This window comes from Cyprinus carpio, chromosome A13, assembly GCF_018340385.1.
Source record: "Cyprinus carpio isolate SPL01 chromosome A13, ASM1834038v1, whole genome shotgun sequence".
In the NCBI taxonomy this organism is placed as follows: domain Eukaryota; kingdom Metazoa; phylum Chordata; class Actinopteri; order Cypriniformes; family Cyprinidae; genus Cyprinus; species Cyprinus carpio.
This window is the reverse complement of record NC_056584.1, coordinates 23,821,534-23,840,131: the sequence shown is the minus strand read 5'-3', so window position 1 is coordinate 23,840,131 and position 18,598 is coordinate 23,821,534. Positions and strand designations below refer to the sequence as shown.

Here is an 18,598-nt window from a genome sequence, read left to right as displayed (position 1 = left end):
TTAAGGCAAAGCTATCAGTTTTCTTCAGAATATTCTGTCTATATGTCTGTCCACTTTCCAGCTTTCCTCTAAAAACTGAATAATATGTCATTTTGTGTGTGATTTGGACTGCTACACTGCTGATGTATCGATTCTCAAAAATAACATCCTCAAGCCTCTTCACTCAACAGTCACTTCAAGAGGTTATGTTGTGATCTTTGCCAATAACCCTTCATACACTTGGAAGACTAACAGAAGCCTTAACTATCAAAGACATATTTTTTTTTTTTTTTTTTTTTTTGGTAATTTCTGAGTAAATACTGCGCATAAATGACATAACAGTTCTATTATTTGCCATCTGCCACCCGGCTCTATAATTATTGGCAATATAGATGTTTCAATGGCAACAACATAAACAAACGTTACTGCGCAAGTTTTTGTGTAGATCCCTAAAGTTGGCTTTCTAGACTTCCAAAACTTAATCAATAACAACAGCTTAGTCGTCCCTCTAGAGTAGATTATTTTTGATAACAAGCAAAATATGTTCAGACTTACTGAAAATGCAAATTCATTCTCTGCCAGCAGGAGGTGCTTTAAAGCGGAAGAAACAGAGGTTTCCCCAGTAACTGCTGTACACAAAGCAGTGCTCACAAACATGCAAGATGAAATGAAAATGACATTGAAAATTTAATAGACTAATTAAAGATAGTTTTCCTTCAGAAATACAGTGATATAAAAACACCCGCGCCTCGTTTTGATTTTTAAGCGTGCAGTATGTGCTCATGTTTATTCAACGAAGCCTTTTGAAAAATCGGTCAGTTTTGATATTGTGAGCACCACAAACAAATGAATATATGTGAAACACATCCCACAGCACAACCACCTGAGCCCAACTTCAGTCTACTCATCACCTTAACTTTAACTGCGTTTGTGGATGGCACCATAGCCAGACTGATAAACAAACACAGACCGAAGTTAACTTTGGTCCAGGTGCCTGCACCCGATGAAACCGTCTATATCCCAAACCCCAACCAAACCCATATCAGTTACCAATAAATTATGTTTTAATACATAAATAAATACAAACATACATACAAGGCTATGTACATAAGTAATTTAAAATAATATAAAAGTTAATACATTTGTTTAAAAAAATGTTTCTCTTTCTCCTTTCTCTCTAATGGCTGCTATAAGGAAAAAAAAAAAGCAAGTTGCACTGACTAACCAGCTAACCAGCTAACCAGCGACACGATGAGAGACAGCGTTTGTGGAGGGTAGAATGCAACGCTGTCAGAATGTCTCATTCACCAGTAAGAAAACACTACAGTACACAACGCATAATATGTCAATAATAACACCACCTGTTCTCACGCTGTCTGTAACATTGTAATGGAAAGCGCTGATGACGTATCATGTCTGAGCAAACAGTGTGCACCGAGGAATGCAAATACATACGTTGACAGGCAAGTAGGACAGCCTATCGTAGCCCTCGGACAGAGGGATATGATTCGATGAACATTTTATGGTCCTACACCTTCCACAGACAATATAAGTTGAATGTAAGTTAGTATAGAGTTTTGTAGCTTAATTTAGTGATTGCTACTGGGAGAGACTGAAGAGACTTAATCAGCATAACAAAAAATATTTTAAACGTTTTTGAGTGTTTATATATATATGTATACTGTATACACACACACATATCTGTTTTATTATTATTTAAATCAAATCTTTGAAGCAAAAAGGAGTCAGATTTCTCAGCACTATTCTGAAAACATACTATTAAAGCAGCCCACCTTTACTTTATTCAAATACAACCTCTTTCTCTCTGTGAGTGGTTTGATATTATACATATAATGCAGTGCCATTCAGACACTCATTGTCATTTAAGTGTCAAATCTATATATACAGTATAAACATACACAGCCTTTAAAAACCCATTCAACACACACTACCACAAAACTGAGCCACTGAAGGTTCTCAATGTACATCTGAAATATATCAAAGAAACACATGGTTTAACCCTCTCTCTCTCTCTCTGTCTCTCGCCGTCCATTCTGTTCCTCCCTTTGCTCCGTCTGTCTCATGCTGATAGCAATGAAAGTGATCTACGGGGGAGGCCGTACACACACAAGTACACCGCTTCAGTAAGTGTGTGTGTGCTTGTTGCACTGTGGGGAGGTTTGTCCTGCTGTGTTAAGCTCATGTATGGACTAAACAGACAAAGGCTTTTAGTCACACACACACATTATCCCATATCCAAAGAGACTTACTCCACAGCAGCACTAATGTGACGCATATAGGCCACTGTCCTTCAGACTGGAGCATGAAAAAACATACTGCACTCAACACTCAAATAACTATATATCAAATCATGTATAATGACATTAGTCATTATATAATTGTCTGATTATGAGTATTTGCTCCAATTGTAATATTTTGAGATAACAATGATCACTGCATATTTTAAATTCCATTTACATACTGTCATCCAGATAAGTGTTTTTGAAGTATTGAGTATTAGAAATCCCATGAAATGCACATTTTCATATATGTCTCTTTTCGCTACACTGAGAGCAGTCAACTTTACATTCTCTGTGCAATTCGCTTTAAACATGTATGACAAATGCATTCTGAGTTCACTTTAATAAAATAAAATAAGATAAGATAAAATAAAATAAAACAGTGAAGTATAAAAACTATATTATTATTATCATTATTATTATTTAAAATTACTTAATTATATCCATTGAAATATTTAACACAGCCTAAAACACTTACAAATTGAAAACAATATAAAAAAGAAAACCTAAAATACTAAAACCTAAGGAATATATTATTGTGTATATTATTATTGTTATTATTTTTATTTTATATCATGTCATTCTACCTAGTGAATTAGTTTTTATTTGTTTTCCAAAGCCTTAAAGAAAAACATACATTAATAAATTGTATACATTCTCAAGTGAATACATTAAATGTTCTTAAGTTTATACAATTAAACGCCAGACAGAGCTGTTAATCATGATGGATGTGACTGACCTGATATGATCGTATATCCGATGCCACGTGGTCGACCCAAGTCTTGATCGATCGCCGTGATCTTACGGACTTCATAACCCTACAGAAACACACAAAGACGACAAGCATTTAATGAGAGAAAAAAATAAAAAACATGAAAATTATGCAAGTTCATAAATACTTTGTCTTTAGTTGCTTTATATCTTGTTTTTAAAATGCTTTGCATTAAAAAAAAGTGTGTTTGCGCTACTTTAAAATAAATGCCACTTGTTTTTTAATTTTGTCTAATGCAATGACAAACAGACATCAAGTGTTCAAATGCTTTTGTGAGCAACTGTTCAGGAAAGGACCTGGTGAGGGATGTTACAGGGACAACAGCTTCAAAAATGAATGCATCAAATGATACATGAAAAAGAACAAATGGAGAAATATTCAGAATTTGAGGACTCTTTGATCCTGAATAAGCAACTGTACAGATGCTTAAAGAGAAAAGTGAGAGAGCGTCTGCCATTGATCCAGCTAATAGTGTCTGAGAGCTGTTTATGCTTCATTTCTGCCAACACTCCACTGCTATTACAGCACACAATCAATTACAGCACGTTTAGCACAGGAATGTGAGGAGGAGCGAGGGAGAAATGGATGACAAAAGTGGCTGAAGAGGGGATGAAGTGTGGCTGAAGTAATTTTCGAGCCATTCTCTTGCCGTCCGCACAAGTGGAATGTTCAATCATGCACACGTCTTTCTCCTTCTCTTTCCTGTCCTCTCATCCTTAAACATTTTCCCTGCACATTCTCGTCCATTTCTCCATCTGTGTCTCTTCTCTTGCACCATTTCAGATCAAGCACTTGACAGCCAAATGGTGTTTGCCCCTAAAAAGCCTTTAAATGTCACCCTGACAAAAGAAAACGGCCACTTTTCCTGCAAAACAGTATTTTTCTCATTTTAGCTGTTGTCAAACTTTGGTCCATTAGGCAGGTGGATTCAGCTTACTACGGTATGAGCATGAACCGCAGAGCTGTGTTTGTGCCAGAGGGTCAAGGTTTGATGGGTTTGGATGGATAGCGAGGCCCTGCTGGTAGATGACGTAACTGCACCACTTCATGGGACATCCAAAAGTAGCTGTGCATTCAGAAAAAACTATTTAAAAAAAAAGGACGCATTAAAATGATCAGAAGTGTCAGCTTCTCTCTCACATTTCAACATTGTTGTTAATAAGAATTTTTCTTGAGCAGCATATCAGATTATCAGAATGATTTCTGAAGGATCATGTGATACAGAAGCCTAGCGTAATGATGAGGAAAATTCAGCTTTGCATCACAGGAATAAATTACATTTTAAAATACATTTAAATAGAAAACAGTTATTATAAATTGTAATAATATTTTACATCATCACTGCTTTTACTGTATTTTTGATTAAATAAATTAAGACTTGTTAAGCATATAGCATATAGTTAATATATATATATATATATATATATATATATAAAAATTCACCAAACTTTTACATGATAGTGTACAGTTTAAATGAAGAAATAAAGTCACAATTACGAGAAACATAGTTTCAATTGTGAGATTTACACAATTATGCGAAATAAAGTTGCAAATTTCCAGCAATTATATATAGTGGATATTTCACCATATTTCAAGCATTAAGGTGAATCTTCAATGAATATTTCACCAAGAAATTTTTATAATGCGATTATTTACTCAAACAAATAAATTATACATTTTAAAGAACCTTCAAACTAATCTTTCTATACAACGGCCACAGAGTGGTGCCTGTCCAGCTCCAAAAAGCTAAATCATAATAGTTATTATTACAGTAAATTCAAAAATCATCATAGTTATTATTAAAATCATCATTTCACATGAAAAATATGGGAAAACGAGAAAAAAATGTGGATGTGAAAATAAGCTAAATGCGGCCTTCAAAGACATGGTCACTATAAACCGTCCTTGCATGTAAACAGCTAAGCAAAAATTATCTAGGAGGAGAAAAAATAAATATAATAGATCGTACTAAATTAGGACAATGTGAGGCTGAGCAAATAATGACCGAATTGAGAATTTTGGATGAACTATTGTTTTAAAAGTGTTTCTCTAATGTAAAAAAGCCATTGAGATGAGAGGGAAAGCTAAGGGATCTCTCTGTCTCTCGGTGTCTGAGTGAGAGCGACGCACCTGAGATGGAACGGGGGTTAAGAGTTGTGTTTTGACAGATGACCCACGACAGCTCTGTGTGTTTGATATCTGTTTGCCTGTAAATGTCAGTAGCTTTGAGAACTCTCCACACTGACTCAGTCACTCACCCCGAGGCCCGTCGACTGAGCAGACACACACTCCGTACATGCGTGTGTGAATGTGAGGGAAGATAAGCTCTCTGCGTGTGGCTAAGTGTATGTGTCAACATCGTTTTATATGAACATGCTAGTGTGACGTGTGCCCTTATTGAGGGCGTACGTGTTTAGACTGTCTAATTCTCATCACAAAAGCCTCTTGTCTTTTTTTTAATAGTGTTTCCACAACTTTAGGAAATAAGAAATGATATGCCAAAATCAATCACGTCCACTCGGAGCTTGAAGCTGACCGGCACATTTAGACAAGACAACTGGTCTAAAGTCATCACTGTCTTCTTATTCGTGACCTTCCTGAGACGACTGATAGATCTGTGTCGCCACACTTCACTTCTGACATACTCTCGAGTTAATATGCATGCAAATGGACACCAGAGAGAGATAAAAGGAGGGAGAGAGAAAATATGGGGCTTGAAAGAAAGAGAAACAGGTAAAAAAAGACAGACTCAGAGACTGAAGAGTTGGATGAAAAGTGGAGTGATACAAACAGTGAAATATGTATATTTTGTAATATATTAAAATATATTTAAATAGAAAACAGTTATTTTAAATTGTACAATATTACTGTTTTACTGTATTTTTTATCAAATAAATGCAGCTTTAGAGAGCACAAGAGACTTAAAAAAAAAAACCTCAATTATTCCAAACCTTTGACTATTAGTTTGTGTGTATTAAAATTGTACAATACTGATATTTTACATTAATAAAAAAATTCTAAATAGCTATTTATATATATATATATATATATATATATATATATATATATATATATATATATATATATAATATATATATATATATATATATATATATATATATATATATATATATTAAATTTACAGGCTTAAACTTTGGTTTTCCACACAATTTCATTAGGAGAGATTTCTGTTTTTAGTTTATTTAAAATTGTAAATATATTTTAGATTACATTTTGATGAATTGTAGCTGATTCTGCAATTTTGTGTGTAAAATATAACTTCAATATTAACTTCCCGTTTATTAATGTACAGTATAAAATCGATACAGCTTTTCAGCAAGTGTAATTTTCCATTGGTAATATAAGATTCTATTTTAGGAGTCTATTTTAAAGGCGGTTTTAACATACCTACAGTACTTTCCACTTTCAGTTTTACACAGACAGAAACACACACAAACACATCCAACACATATCCTCAGAGCCTGTGGCGGTGTGTTTGACACAGTAAACTGACACAGGGCCAAACGGCCAGCAGTGAATCTCACAATGAATGACCTTTCGTGGGCTCTGAGCAGTGAGCAGGTCACAGTATAAATCTATCACTGTAATTACAGGAATATTCCAGTGAGAGTTCACAGGTGTAATGGCTGCTTCTCTCATAATTATTGTCTAATTACTCAACACACACATTGTATAACTCTTTGTCAGCCAAACTCACTCTCTCTTTCTGTTTCTCTGTCTCTCATTCCATTCCATACAAATCCTTACTTTACTTTTAAATTTCTACTTAATGTTTTATAGTTGTCATATAAATATTATCTGGACTCAAAACCTTGTACAGGCCCAAATATGCCGTCTATGTAAGCATCTCACTAGGTTTTGTGCCAATGCATTTGGATGAATTTCATTGTTTTTTGGGGGGGAGTCTTGTGGGACATGGGGGGCAGTTGTGGCCTATTGGTTACAGAGTCGAACTTGTAACCCAAAGGTCACGGATTCAACCTTTGGGTTCCAATCCGGGAGTGTGTTCATGGTGTGTGTGTGTTTTGGGTTCTCACTGCTGTGGTGTGTGGTGTGTGTGTGTGTGTGTGTGTGTGTGTGTGTGTGTGTGTGTGTGTGTGTGTGTGTGTGTGTGTGTGTGTGTGTGTGTGTGTGTGTGTGTGCACTTGGATGGGAAAATGCAGAACACAAATTCAGATTATGGGACACCGTTCTTGGCTTCACGTCACATCATTTTGTGAGATAAACCCATCTAAATACTGCTGAACTAAGAAAAAAAGCAAGACTAAATATATGTGTGTGTTTACTGACTGGTGGTGCGTCCTCCATTATATTAGTGCTGTACGGGAGGTTGGTGAAGATGGGGTCCATGTCTTGAACATCAGTGATGGCAATCGCCAAATTAGCCAGACTCGAGAGTGGACGCCTCTTATCCTGGTCCTATCACAGAGATAAACAAGTATACATGTTTTATATGGCTTTGGAATTGACAAAGCTTCACTCAATAATTTCACAATGCAGAGCTCTACAGTGTGTGTTTTCTAACCGTGGCATTAACAGTGAGCTGATACGTGGTTGTCGTCTCATAGTCCAGCGCTCTCGTCACAGTAACGATTCCCCTGGCACCATCAATGGAGAAGAACGGAGAGGGAGGCTGGAAGGAGAAGAGCACACTGCCGCCCACGCCCTGATCCGGGTCTGTCGCGTTCACCATGAACACGGACGTTCCCACTGGAGTGTTCTACACACACAGAGACAGTAATGAGACATGTTATTAAATGTATACAATGTTGTGCTCTTCAAATGAGAAAGAAAGAAAGAACTTGCATAATGAGCAATATTTAATACTACGGTTAAGCATATTTCAGATGATGAGTGACAGCTCCTGTCTCTGTCATTTCACCTGTCAGTAAGTGTCTGAGATGATCAGACCCCTGCTGTCTCTGAGACATGATGCAGTCAGTCAGCAACAGCGAGAACACACCCAGAATAAAATGCTGGAGGAGCATTTTCAGACGCTCCCTAAGTTTTAAACAAGTATTTATACAGTAACTTCAGGGATGTGACTATAGGGGTGAAATTTGATTAAAACAGGGGAAATAAAAAAAGTACCTATGACAAAAATGTTTCTTAATATAATATATATATGTGTGTGTGTGTGTGTGTGTGTGTGTGTGTGTGTGTGTGTGTGTGTGTGTGTGTGTGTGTGTGTGTGTGTGTGTGTGTGTGTAATGAGTAAAGTGATTAATGGAAATCTAAGTAAATGGGGATCTAAATCAACATTAAAGGAATACTACCATGATATATAATTTACAATATAATAATAATAATTTTCACATTGTTTAACATTGCAGTAATATATTTATTATTATTATTATTATTATTATTATTATTATTATTATTATTATTATTATTATTATTATTATTATGTTTTTGCATAATGGTAATTCGAATTTTGGGAAATGTGTAAAAAAAAATTCTTAATGGTCGTAAATGGGTTCCATTTTCTTTATGGAAAATAAAAATTATTCTTTCTTTCTTTTGATTTGGGGGTGAAATATGACCCAGACATATTCTTGACATTTCTTTAATTTCACCCATGCATTTATCTAAACATCAGGTGCACTCTATCTATACATCTACACATACCTACTGTACACTAGACAAAAGCAAGTCTACAGTATATGGAACCGAAAAGGCAACTTCATAAACTCCTGCTTTGAGTCATAGCTGACGTTAAACAGCTAGCTGCATTATTCAAGCTTATATATTCTGTTTACATATATTTATTTATATATGGCATTTACAAAAAGCTGAATGCCACCGCATTACTCCCACAATCCCTAGGCCACAGAAAGAGAGAGCAAAAGAGAAAAATAGACACTTCCTATTCCAAAACAGTAAACCAGATCCTTCATGAGAGAAAGAAGTTGTACTTCAGCAAGCACTCCCTCTTTATCTCTTTCAATAAAACAGGAGATATCCATCCTTTGAAAAGAAAGGATTGGAAAAGATTCAGATAACCTATCGGAGAGAAAGAAAGCATGAGATGTATAAAGGACAAAGATAAAACAGAGAGAAAAGAGGATTAGAAAAAAAGGGGAGTCATAAGAAGGAATGAAGATAGATGTGGACAGTGAATTCTAACTTGCTGGCTTGCCTCGACCTGATAACGTCCTCTTAACACTTTCACTGCTCAGCTGCTCCACGCTAAAGTTCATGCACCTTAAAACAAACTGCTTTAGGTCAGATATATATATTAGACATAAATAAAAAAAGATTATGAGAATACATTTTACAAGAAAATACCATTTTAGTCTTTCTTCTTCAAAATGTTTAATAACGTTTCTTTGTAATTAATAATGAAATTTACTAGTAATTTCAGAGTGAAAATTTCACATTTTTTAAGCGTACAGGATGCTGATGATAAAACATCAGAATATTTAGCAGCAAAAAAAAGTGTTGATCTGAGAAATAATTTTGTATTCAAATATAACATCTGAGGTTAGGAAAAAGCCTAACAAGAATAAAAAATAAGAAGAATGAAGGAAGAAAAAGAATGCATGAGTGGGAGAGAGAAGCATATCTAATAGTATTAAAAACCTCAAATACAGCAGGGACTCCCCAGCCTCTTTCAACTGCGGTATGTCAGAGAAGATTATTCCCAAACCAGGAAGACAGAAAGAGGGAAATGGGAGGAGAGAAAGAGGCTACTTATTATTAGCTTTCAGCCTCTTATACACATTGTGGCACATGAAAAACACCACAGGAAAAAGACATATTCAGAGTAACAAGTGGAGCGAGATTCAGTATGAGAAGTGAAACTTACATTAACATTGAGCCATTCCTGTAACTTAAACAGTAAAGTATGGCACTAGCAATGCAAAGGCCAAGTTTTTGATTCCGAAAGGATGCATAAACGGATCAAATGTATATTTTGAAAGTCGCTTTGGATAAAAGCATCTGCCAAATGTATACATTTACAGTAATAGTTCACCCAAAAATGAAAATTTGCTGAAAATTTACTCAGGGCATCCAAGATTTAGATGAATTAGCTTCTTCAGGGGAACAGAATTGGAAAAATTTAACATTACATCACTTGCTCACCAAATAATTATCTGCAGTGAATGGGTGCCGTCAGAATGACATAGCACTAATCCACATTACTACAGTACAACGATTAACATCTTGTGAAGTAAAAAAAACTGCATGTTTGTAAGAAACAAATACATCAAGATGTATATAATCCATAATATTGCTTTCTCCACTGAAAAAGTCATTTTGTCTGAATTAAGAGAGAAATGTGCACTATTTAAAAACTGTTCTGAACAAATTTGCTGGTGGATTTTGATGTGAGAGTACAACATGGATGGGTTTTCACATTATTATAGATTACACACAGTACATGTATTTTGGCCTGAAGCAACAGTTTAAATTTAAAAAATCTTAAAGTGCCCCTATTATGCCATTTCGAATATTGCCTTTCATGCAGTGTGTAACGTAGCTGTATGAGAGTGTAAACGATCTGCAAAGTTGTAAAAGCAAAAGTGCACGAGAAATAAAGTTACTGTCTCCCAAAATTAAGAATCGACTCTGTGCAGCCTAAACGAGTCATGAGTCATTTGAATCCCACTTCTGTGATGGGTACACGTCATGAGGAACCACATTTGCACAATTCCCGCTTATGTTCTACGTTGGCCGGCCACAAACAACTTGACCCCGCCCACTGACCCTGCCCATTTTACTGACGACTGCTTTTCTAATCTTGGGGAGTTCAATTCGGGATTCACAAAACACTTGCTCTTGACAGATGGCTCAGTTTATTTGGACCAGCTGGCTCCACTGAATCACAACCTGTAAGTATGATACTGTAAATAATAGATGTTTATATTTTCTATAGAGCATTCAAAATACGAAACTATGGCAATGGGTGTATCGTTTCCGACACGCACTGTACGCTGTAGACCAATCACAACAGACTGTGACATCTGATCAATCAGAGTAGTACAGTAGGCTCACGGAAAGGAGGGGTTTAGAAAGACTGAATCTTAGAACTGCTTTAAACGAATCATTGGAGAATCATTGGAAAATGAGGTGAAATTAAATAAATATTTTGAGAAAACTAAAACTTTTTTTTTTTACCATTGCATGCATGTAAACCTATTGTAGGAGACTCCCAAAACAATATTAGGAACCTTAAAAATGGAATAATAGTGCCACTTTAATGATGGATTTGTTTCTTACAAACCAGCTTTTCACGTTACAAGCCAATGATGGACTGAAGTGGTGTATTACTTGTGCATTTATTGTGATGTTTTTATCAGCTGTTTGGACTATCATTCTGACGGCACCCATTCACTGCAGATCTATTGGTGAGCAGGTAATAATACTAGTAATGCTAAATTTCTCCAAATCTGTTTTGATGAAGAAACAAACTTATCTGCATCTTGGATGGCCTGAGGTTGAGTATATTTTCAGCAAATTTTCTTTTTGTGGGTAAACAATTCATTCAAAGTGAGATTCGGAGTTAGTTGTGCAGTAAAATTCAAATTGAGACTCGAACAACAAACACTAAACAAACAGAAACACATTACACTGAAGATCACTGTACAGACACACACACAGTTTAACAGCACACTCTGTTCAACATGTTCTTAAGCTCTTTAATTACTATTATCATATTTCTAAATGATCACAAGCCCCTTATCAGCTCATTAACCCATCTAAAGTTATTCCAGAGACTCTCTGAGGAGTCAAATTAACTACTGTAGAAATGTTTAGGAACACAGGGATTCCTCCATCATCCTCAGTCTGTTCTTTTTTCTATAATATTCAAATCTCTCCTTATCATTAAGAGTTCAGTAGCAAATCAGCATAAATTATATCCTCCACAGAGAGAAGACAATTATTTTCAGAGCTTTTCTGAAAATGTTAAAATTATAGCAGTCTATAAGCTGGGATCTTAGATACAACTGTATCAAATATTGTCTTGTCAAAATAAGGTTTTGTGTCTCTGTCTTGGGGTTTTCTTTTAAAGAATTTAATACTTTTATTCAGTAAGGATGCATTAAATTGATCAAACGTGATGGTAAAACATTTATAATTTTACAAAAGATTTCTATTTGAAATAAATGCGTTTTTTTAAACTTTCTATTCATTAAAGAATCCTGAAACAAAAATGTGGTATTTCCACAAAAAATATTAAGCAGAACAAATGTTTTCAACATTGATATAATTAAGAAATGTTTCTTGAGCAGAAATCAGCATATTAGAATGATTTCTAAAGGATCATGTGACACTGAAGACTGGAGTAATGATGCTTAAAATTCAGCTTCCCCTTCTAGGGAACTCATGCTGCATCCTCTATCAGACACTATGAGGATTACAGCCAGCAGGACCGTTATCTGAAGCACATGTGAAACAATTCTATTCCCATTTGCTCACATAGCCCGTGACGTCACAGGAGGGCACCTGGATGAATAAGAGGGCACCTGCCAAACATGTCACCAACTTTTGTTGTCTTCAGGAGCTGTTTGTTTGACAGTGCGTGTAAAGGCATTATGGAGAAACCAAGGCAAGTGAGCATTTTAGAAAGTGTGTGCCCCTGTGTCTGAGATTTTCTATATTGGAAATATGGGGAATTGCTGGGAGTAATGGTGCCCGCCACTAAGAGGCTTGATTTAGTCTGGTCACATGAAAGGCAGAAGCCTGCCCTTGGCAGAATAGACGAGTGCTTTCTGGCCAGTCATAACCTCCCCTCCCCCAGTAGTCTCCACTTTCTTCCTCCATATGGAGTCAGTGAGATTGTGGGACAGTCCGTATTCAGCTCAGCTGCATCTTTTTCAGGATGTAGATTATGCTAATCTTGAGTGTGTGGCTGAGCATGGATACGCGGAGATGCTTGAAGGCTTACTCTCCTAGGGTGGGTCGGCTTGGGTCTTTTTTCTTGATGCTCTGCGATCACCTTCCAGGCTTTTTGGCACCTCCACTGAGGCAGTGGTTGAGAAGTTCAAGGAGGTGAAGTTGCAGTCCGCTGCCTTGAGGAAGCTCATTCCCCGCCATCCCAAGTCTTCCTCTAAAACTTCTGAGGGGGCTAGTCTATATCGATCTGAGGATTATAGAATCAGAAGAGTAACGTGGCCACTCACGCCCCTCCTCCCTCTAGTAGTCGGGCGAGTGCTAAGAGGAAGAGAGCGGATCTCAGGAAGGTGTTGGATGAGAAGCAAGTGGAGGCCATGCCAAGGGCTTGCCTGTCTCCTTCAGACAACAAAGTTGGTGATGTGTTCGGCAAGCACCCACTTATATTCTAGTTGCCCGACTGTGATGTCACGGGCTACATGGGCCAATGGGATTGGAATTGTTTCATGCGTGCTTCAGACAATGGTCCTGCTGGCGGTAGTCCCCATTGTGTCCGCTAGAGGATGCAGCATCACGTTCCCTCTTGGGGAACAATGGTTATATGCATAAACAGAGACGTTTGCATCACAGAAATAAATTACAATTTAAAATATATTGAAATAATCAGTCATTTAAATTTGCAATAATATTTCATAATAAGCATTAGAGAACTGTTTCAAAAAGAATATATACAGTATATGTGCAAATTAGATATAAATACCATAAATATATACAAAAAAACTAATTCAGTTCAACATCTGTAAAATCAAGGACACTCAGTTGCTCAGTAATTGGTTTAGGATCACAATGAGAGAGTAAAATGAAGGCAAATTCATCACTCATTATGTGGTAAATTGTGTTTTCACAGTCAAGCTTTTAACATCTGCTGCTAAATAGAACGCATGCAGTTTGAAGTTTGAATATGCAGCAGATGTCCTGTCACTCTGCACCAATCAATGATGACAGTATTTGCATATCCTGATGTTTTGCTTCACAATTATTAAAAGGGAAATTTGACTTAATTATTTCACACACATTTTGTTAAATAATCTGATTAATCTAATTGGTCTATCTTGAACCTTACCATTCTCACATCAGTGTGCATCTCGTATTCTATGAGCTGTGCATGAAAATCAACAATCATGTTTCCCACAATTTGTCTGTGTAAACACATCTTGTACTGTATATAGTACAGTACAGTATGCCACTTTCAGTAGTTCCATGTTTACCATTTTTGCCTGGCAAGCACAAAAGTGAAACTCTGCAAGGGGACAAATATTGCTCACAACATAATGCAGGTGTCAGTAAATTTACAAAATCCACACAACAGACCAGTTAGTCCAGTTTATGGTCTAAATCCAGTGGCCCTCAGAGCTCTGCATCGTGGTTCACTGACCATTAGCCTGTGCTTTAAACACTCTCCAAAGGGATAATTACCCATACGCAACAGAGAGACATAGGTAAATGAAGCCATTGAGCACCGACTGTGCTACATCTCTAACTCACTAACACAGACAGTGATTAAATCACTGGAGGCAGACGAGTCTCTGTCAAGGAGGGACTTTTACACCAGGTAGTAACAGGAACTCAGTTATAAGAACTAGCCACCAAGGCGATCTCTCGAGAACTAACCATTTATCTGGTTGCATCCACAGCGCCAGTAGGAATTTTGAAGTGATGTAGCGTAATACTTAGGAAGCGCCTGGACTTCGGCATTGGTCCATCTATCACTGTTTTCCCAGTTTGTGGAGTTATTTGTAAACTTAAAAAAATGGCGGGTACCAGAGTTTTGTATGCCATGCATTTGGCCAGTCAACATACACTTACATCACATGTAGTTCCTAATATGCTGGGTTAGACCCTGCTCTGAAGTAAGAACTAATTTAGTCCCCCTAAAAGACATTCCTATAACCTAAATCATCCCAGTTCCTGCAGTGCAAATATAATAAAATATAATATAATCAAATAATTTGTTGACTGAAAAAAAAAGTCAAATTGTCATAAATGTTTTCTTTGTGATGTTTTGATGTTAAAAGTTTAAAAGGTTAAAAATTGGTGTTTAAAAACCATTGAAAATAAAATGAAATAAAAACAAAATAAAATAAAACAAAAACGATAAAGTATTGTAAATTGTAGTCCATGGTTCTTTTCAAAGTTCCTTTCTTTGTGATATTTTAATTTTAAAAGGCCAATTAGGAATAAAAAAATGCAAAACTTAATAAAAATAATAACGTTTAATAGTAAGTAGGGCTGGGCAAGTTAACGTGTTATCCCGTTAACGCATTAATTGATTAACGCCAACAATTATTTTATCACGCATTAATGCAGTTTTTTATTATTATGAAAGTCTGTTGCTCACTAGCTCTAATACACATACATACAAACCAAAGTACTTTTAATTGAAAAAATTGCACCATACACTGATTTTGAATGCATTATTGAATTTTGTGCATAACAATGTGATTAATCGCGATTTTTTTTTTTTTTTTTTTTTTTTTATAATTTATTTATACAAATAAATAAATACAATAACGTTTTTCATGCTTAAACATGTTAAACTTTATCACGTGACCTTCATCGTCTGCACTGCCATTGGTAGTCGCTCATGCCACTGGAAATCATCAACCTTCACTGAAAATAACAGACATATGCTAAACAGACTTTAATAGACTTTGTTGCTGCAAATCTTTTTATGCCTAATTTCTTAACAATCTACCACTCCAAACCTTTGTGGTTAGCCAGCTATTGTTTTACATTTAATACAACAGAAGTGGTATTATAGCCACTTAGCATGACTCTCAGTGTATCCTGTCGTTAGCTCTTTCCTGCCTAGCTTTGGCAAGGGAAGGGTGCTGATTAAAGTTACACTGTGAAAAACATATGAAAAGCTGGCCTTTTCAGAGCTGAGGTGAGCGGGGGAGTGAATACCGGTTTGGAAGAAAGTTCAAGTTTAGCCAGGTTGAGCATGAGTGTGCTGTATAGCTGAGAGCAGCTGGCGCACTGAAGGTTTTCATTGATTGGGAGGGTTAATAGAGACATTGTGTGATAGAGGAAGTGAGGAATGGGTCCATGGCGAGTACGTTCTCAAAGCGAGGCTGGCTCCAGCCATAAAGGGCTAATTTACAGGGCTGACGTGGAGCGACGGCAGGATCATGCAGTGCACTAGCCTTAAGCCGTAAAACCCCTGCAGGGTACAAGCAGAGCCGGCCGACCGCTGCCAACAATACTGCACTGATTACAGCTACGCCCGCTTAAAGACTGGACTCGAACTCCCACTCTACACCAGATACAGGCCTCTTTCCCTCCTCTTTTTTCCCTCTCTCTCTTTTTCTCTTTGTAATGTCTTGAAATTCCACACTATAACTAATTCTCCTTTTCTCCTTCACTTGGGTTGCCAAATGTCCCGCATAACACAGAACCATCATGTGTTTTAGGGAAGATATTTGCATTTTCATATTAGATCCATACCATCACTGCATTTCGTTGCCTTGTACCTTACACGTGCAATGACAATAAAGTTGAATCTAATCTAATCAAATGTATTATTGTTTTATACTCAACGCATTAAAATACAGAATATAATGGAAAAACATTTTTCACATGATAACATTGGCAGTTGCTACACTGAAACAGTGTAGAAACAATTTCACTAAAAAATTCATTAATAGGAAATTAATCACAAAGAAACAGCAACACATTGAATTAAATATGAAATTTGGAAGTAGAAAGACTGAAATAGCATTTTTTGTAAAACGCAATAATTATTGTTTTATTTACAACAAATAATTTTTTAATTATACAACTACAGTTACACACGTTTGTATTGTTCATCACTATTTCTATATGTCTGACATTAGGGCGGAGTATCCGACAAAAGCATTTTTTCCAAAGCTAGCGTTTTTTTTTTTTCTTCAATTGTTTTCATTGGGAGCGCTGTGATGAGACGCTGAGTGTTTATTTCATGCTGTGCACTCACCACTTTTTTTTCTCCATGTCACAAGCTGAAGAATGTTCAACTTTAGGTAAAACGCAGCACTCATTACTGTCAAGTTTTAGTCAGCTAACCAATCACAGTGGAGGAGGGGTGGGACTAATACCACACAACCAACCGTCACACCCTGCTTTCATTATGACTGAATGAACAACAATGGAGAAGTTTTGGTGGACACACAGCCTTATTAAAAAATTTGCTTTTATTTTGTACTTTATGTTGGTATAAAAGGTAAATAGAGTACGATTCAAAAATTTTGTGGTCAGTTTTTGAAGTAAGTCTCTTATGTTCACCAATGCTGCATTTATTGCTGCAAAATGTAAAAATAGTAATATTGTGAAATAATATCACTAATATTATGTGATATTATCACCATTTTCTTTTTTATATATATTTATTTTAAAATGTCATTTATTCCTGTGGTGGAAAGCTGAATTTTCAGCATCATTACTCCAGTCTTTAGTGTCACATGATCCTCCAGAAATCATTCTAATATGCTGACTGGCTGCTTAAGAAACATTTCGGATTATTTCAATTTCTATTTAAAACAGTGTGCTGCTTAATATTTTTGTGGAAATAATAATCTTTTTTTAGGGTTCTTTGTTTAATAGAAAGTTCAAAAGAACAGCATGTATTTGAAATAGAAATCTTCTTTAACTTCATACAGTAAATGTCTTTATTGTCACTTTTGACCAATTAAATGTGTCCTCAAATAAAATAAAACCTTTTTGTTTTTATACCTTAAACATTTATTGGGTAAAACAAAAGGAGAGTGTTACTACTGATACTTATTTTCCTAAAAGAATTCACTCGCTCGCTAATGCTGCTCAGTTTTGAGTGAGTTTTACTGCAAACTGTCAAAGAGTTTAAAGAGAACTGACAGAGAGACAGACAGCAGGTTGCCCTTCAAACGACATGAGGAGTGATGGGAAGATACTTTCTACCAAATGATACAAATTATAATGCAACTATATATGTTTTCATTTGACGCCTACATCAGCCAGGGAAATTATGCAAGTGATTATATTATCCTCCCCTTTGTTCACAATCTGCTCATTTTGTATTATGAAAATAACACAATGAAATAAACATCTGTGGAATTTCATCCTGACAGCAACAAACAGTGATGATATAAGGCAGTTTTAATGCATCCCAGTAGCTCTTTTTCACAGCAAACACAGATCCTTCTCCCTCTATTTCTCCCTGAAAAATGGAATCATTTACCAAACTCCATACTTGTATTTCTCATCAGTATCTTTCTTACGTCCTGCGCTCCACCATCATCCATCAGAAAGAGATACCTCATATATCAGTGCTGAAATGAGCTAATCAATTATTTAACACCTTATCCAACCTGAACACAAGCACAACGCCCTTCACACCAACAGTACAGCCATACAGACGTGTGCACGCGCATGTGTGTGTGTGTTTTAATGAGCCAGAAAATTACTAATAAAGTTAAGAATTATTCTTACTACAGTGTTAACACTTTACAATAAGGTTAAATTAGTTAAAATTAGGTAATTATTTGCTAATAATAAACTATAGTCTTACATCATTTATTAATCTAAGTTATATCTAACCTAATCTAGATATATTGCTGTTTTTATTACTGTGTTTGTATTAAAATGAATTTATTATGTAATATTATAACAGTAA

General features: G+C 35.9%; 1 protein-coding gene across 3 annotated transcripts in view; it reads right to left on the bottom strand.

Annotated features, from left to right (window-relative positions):
- LOC109048505 (cadherin-23-like) overlaps positions 1–18,598 on the bottom strand; it is a 233,629-nt gene that overhangs the window by 124,898 nt on the left and 90,133 nt on the right. For all 3 annotated transcript variants that reach the window (XM_042769422.1, XM_042769420.1, XM_042769421.1), the window contains exons 7-9: positions 7,598–7,792; positions 7,363–7,491; positions 3,019–3,097 (exon numbers count right to left, since the gene is read on the bottom strand). In XM_042769422.1, the coding sequence (XP_042625356.1) occupies positions 3,019–3,097; positions 7,363–7,491; positions 7,598–7,792 (403 nt within the window). The remainder of the gene's footprint in view (positions 1–3,018; positions 3,098–7,362; positions 7,492–7,597; positions 7,793–18,598) is intronic.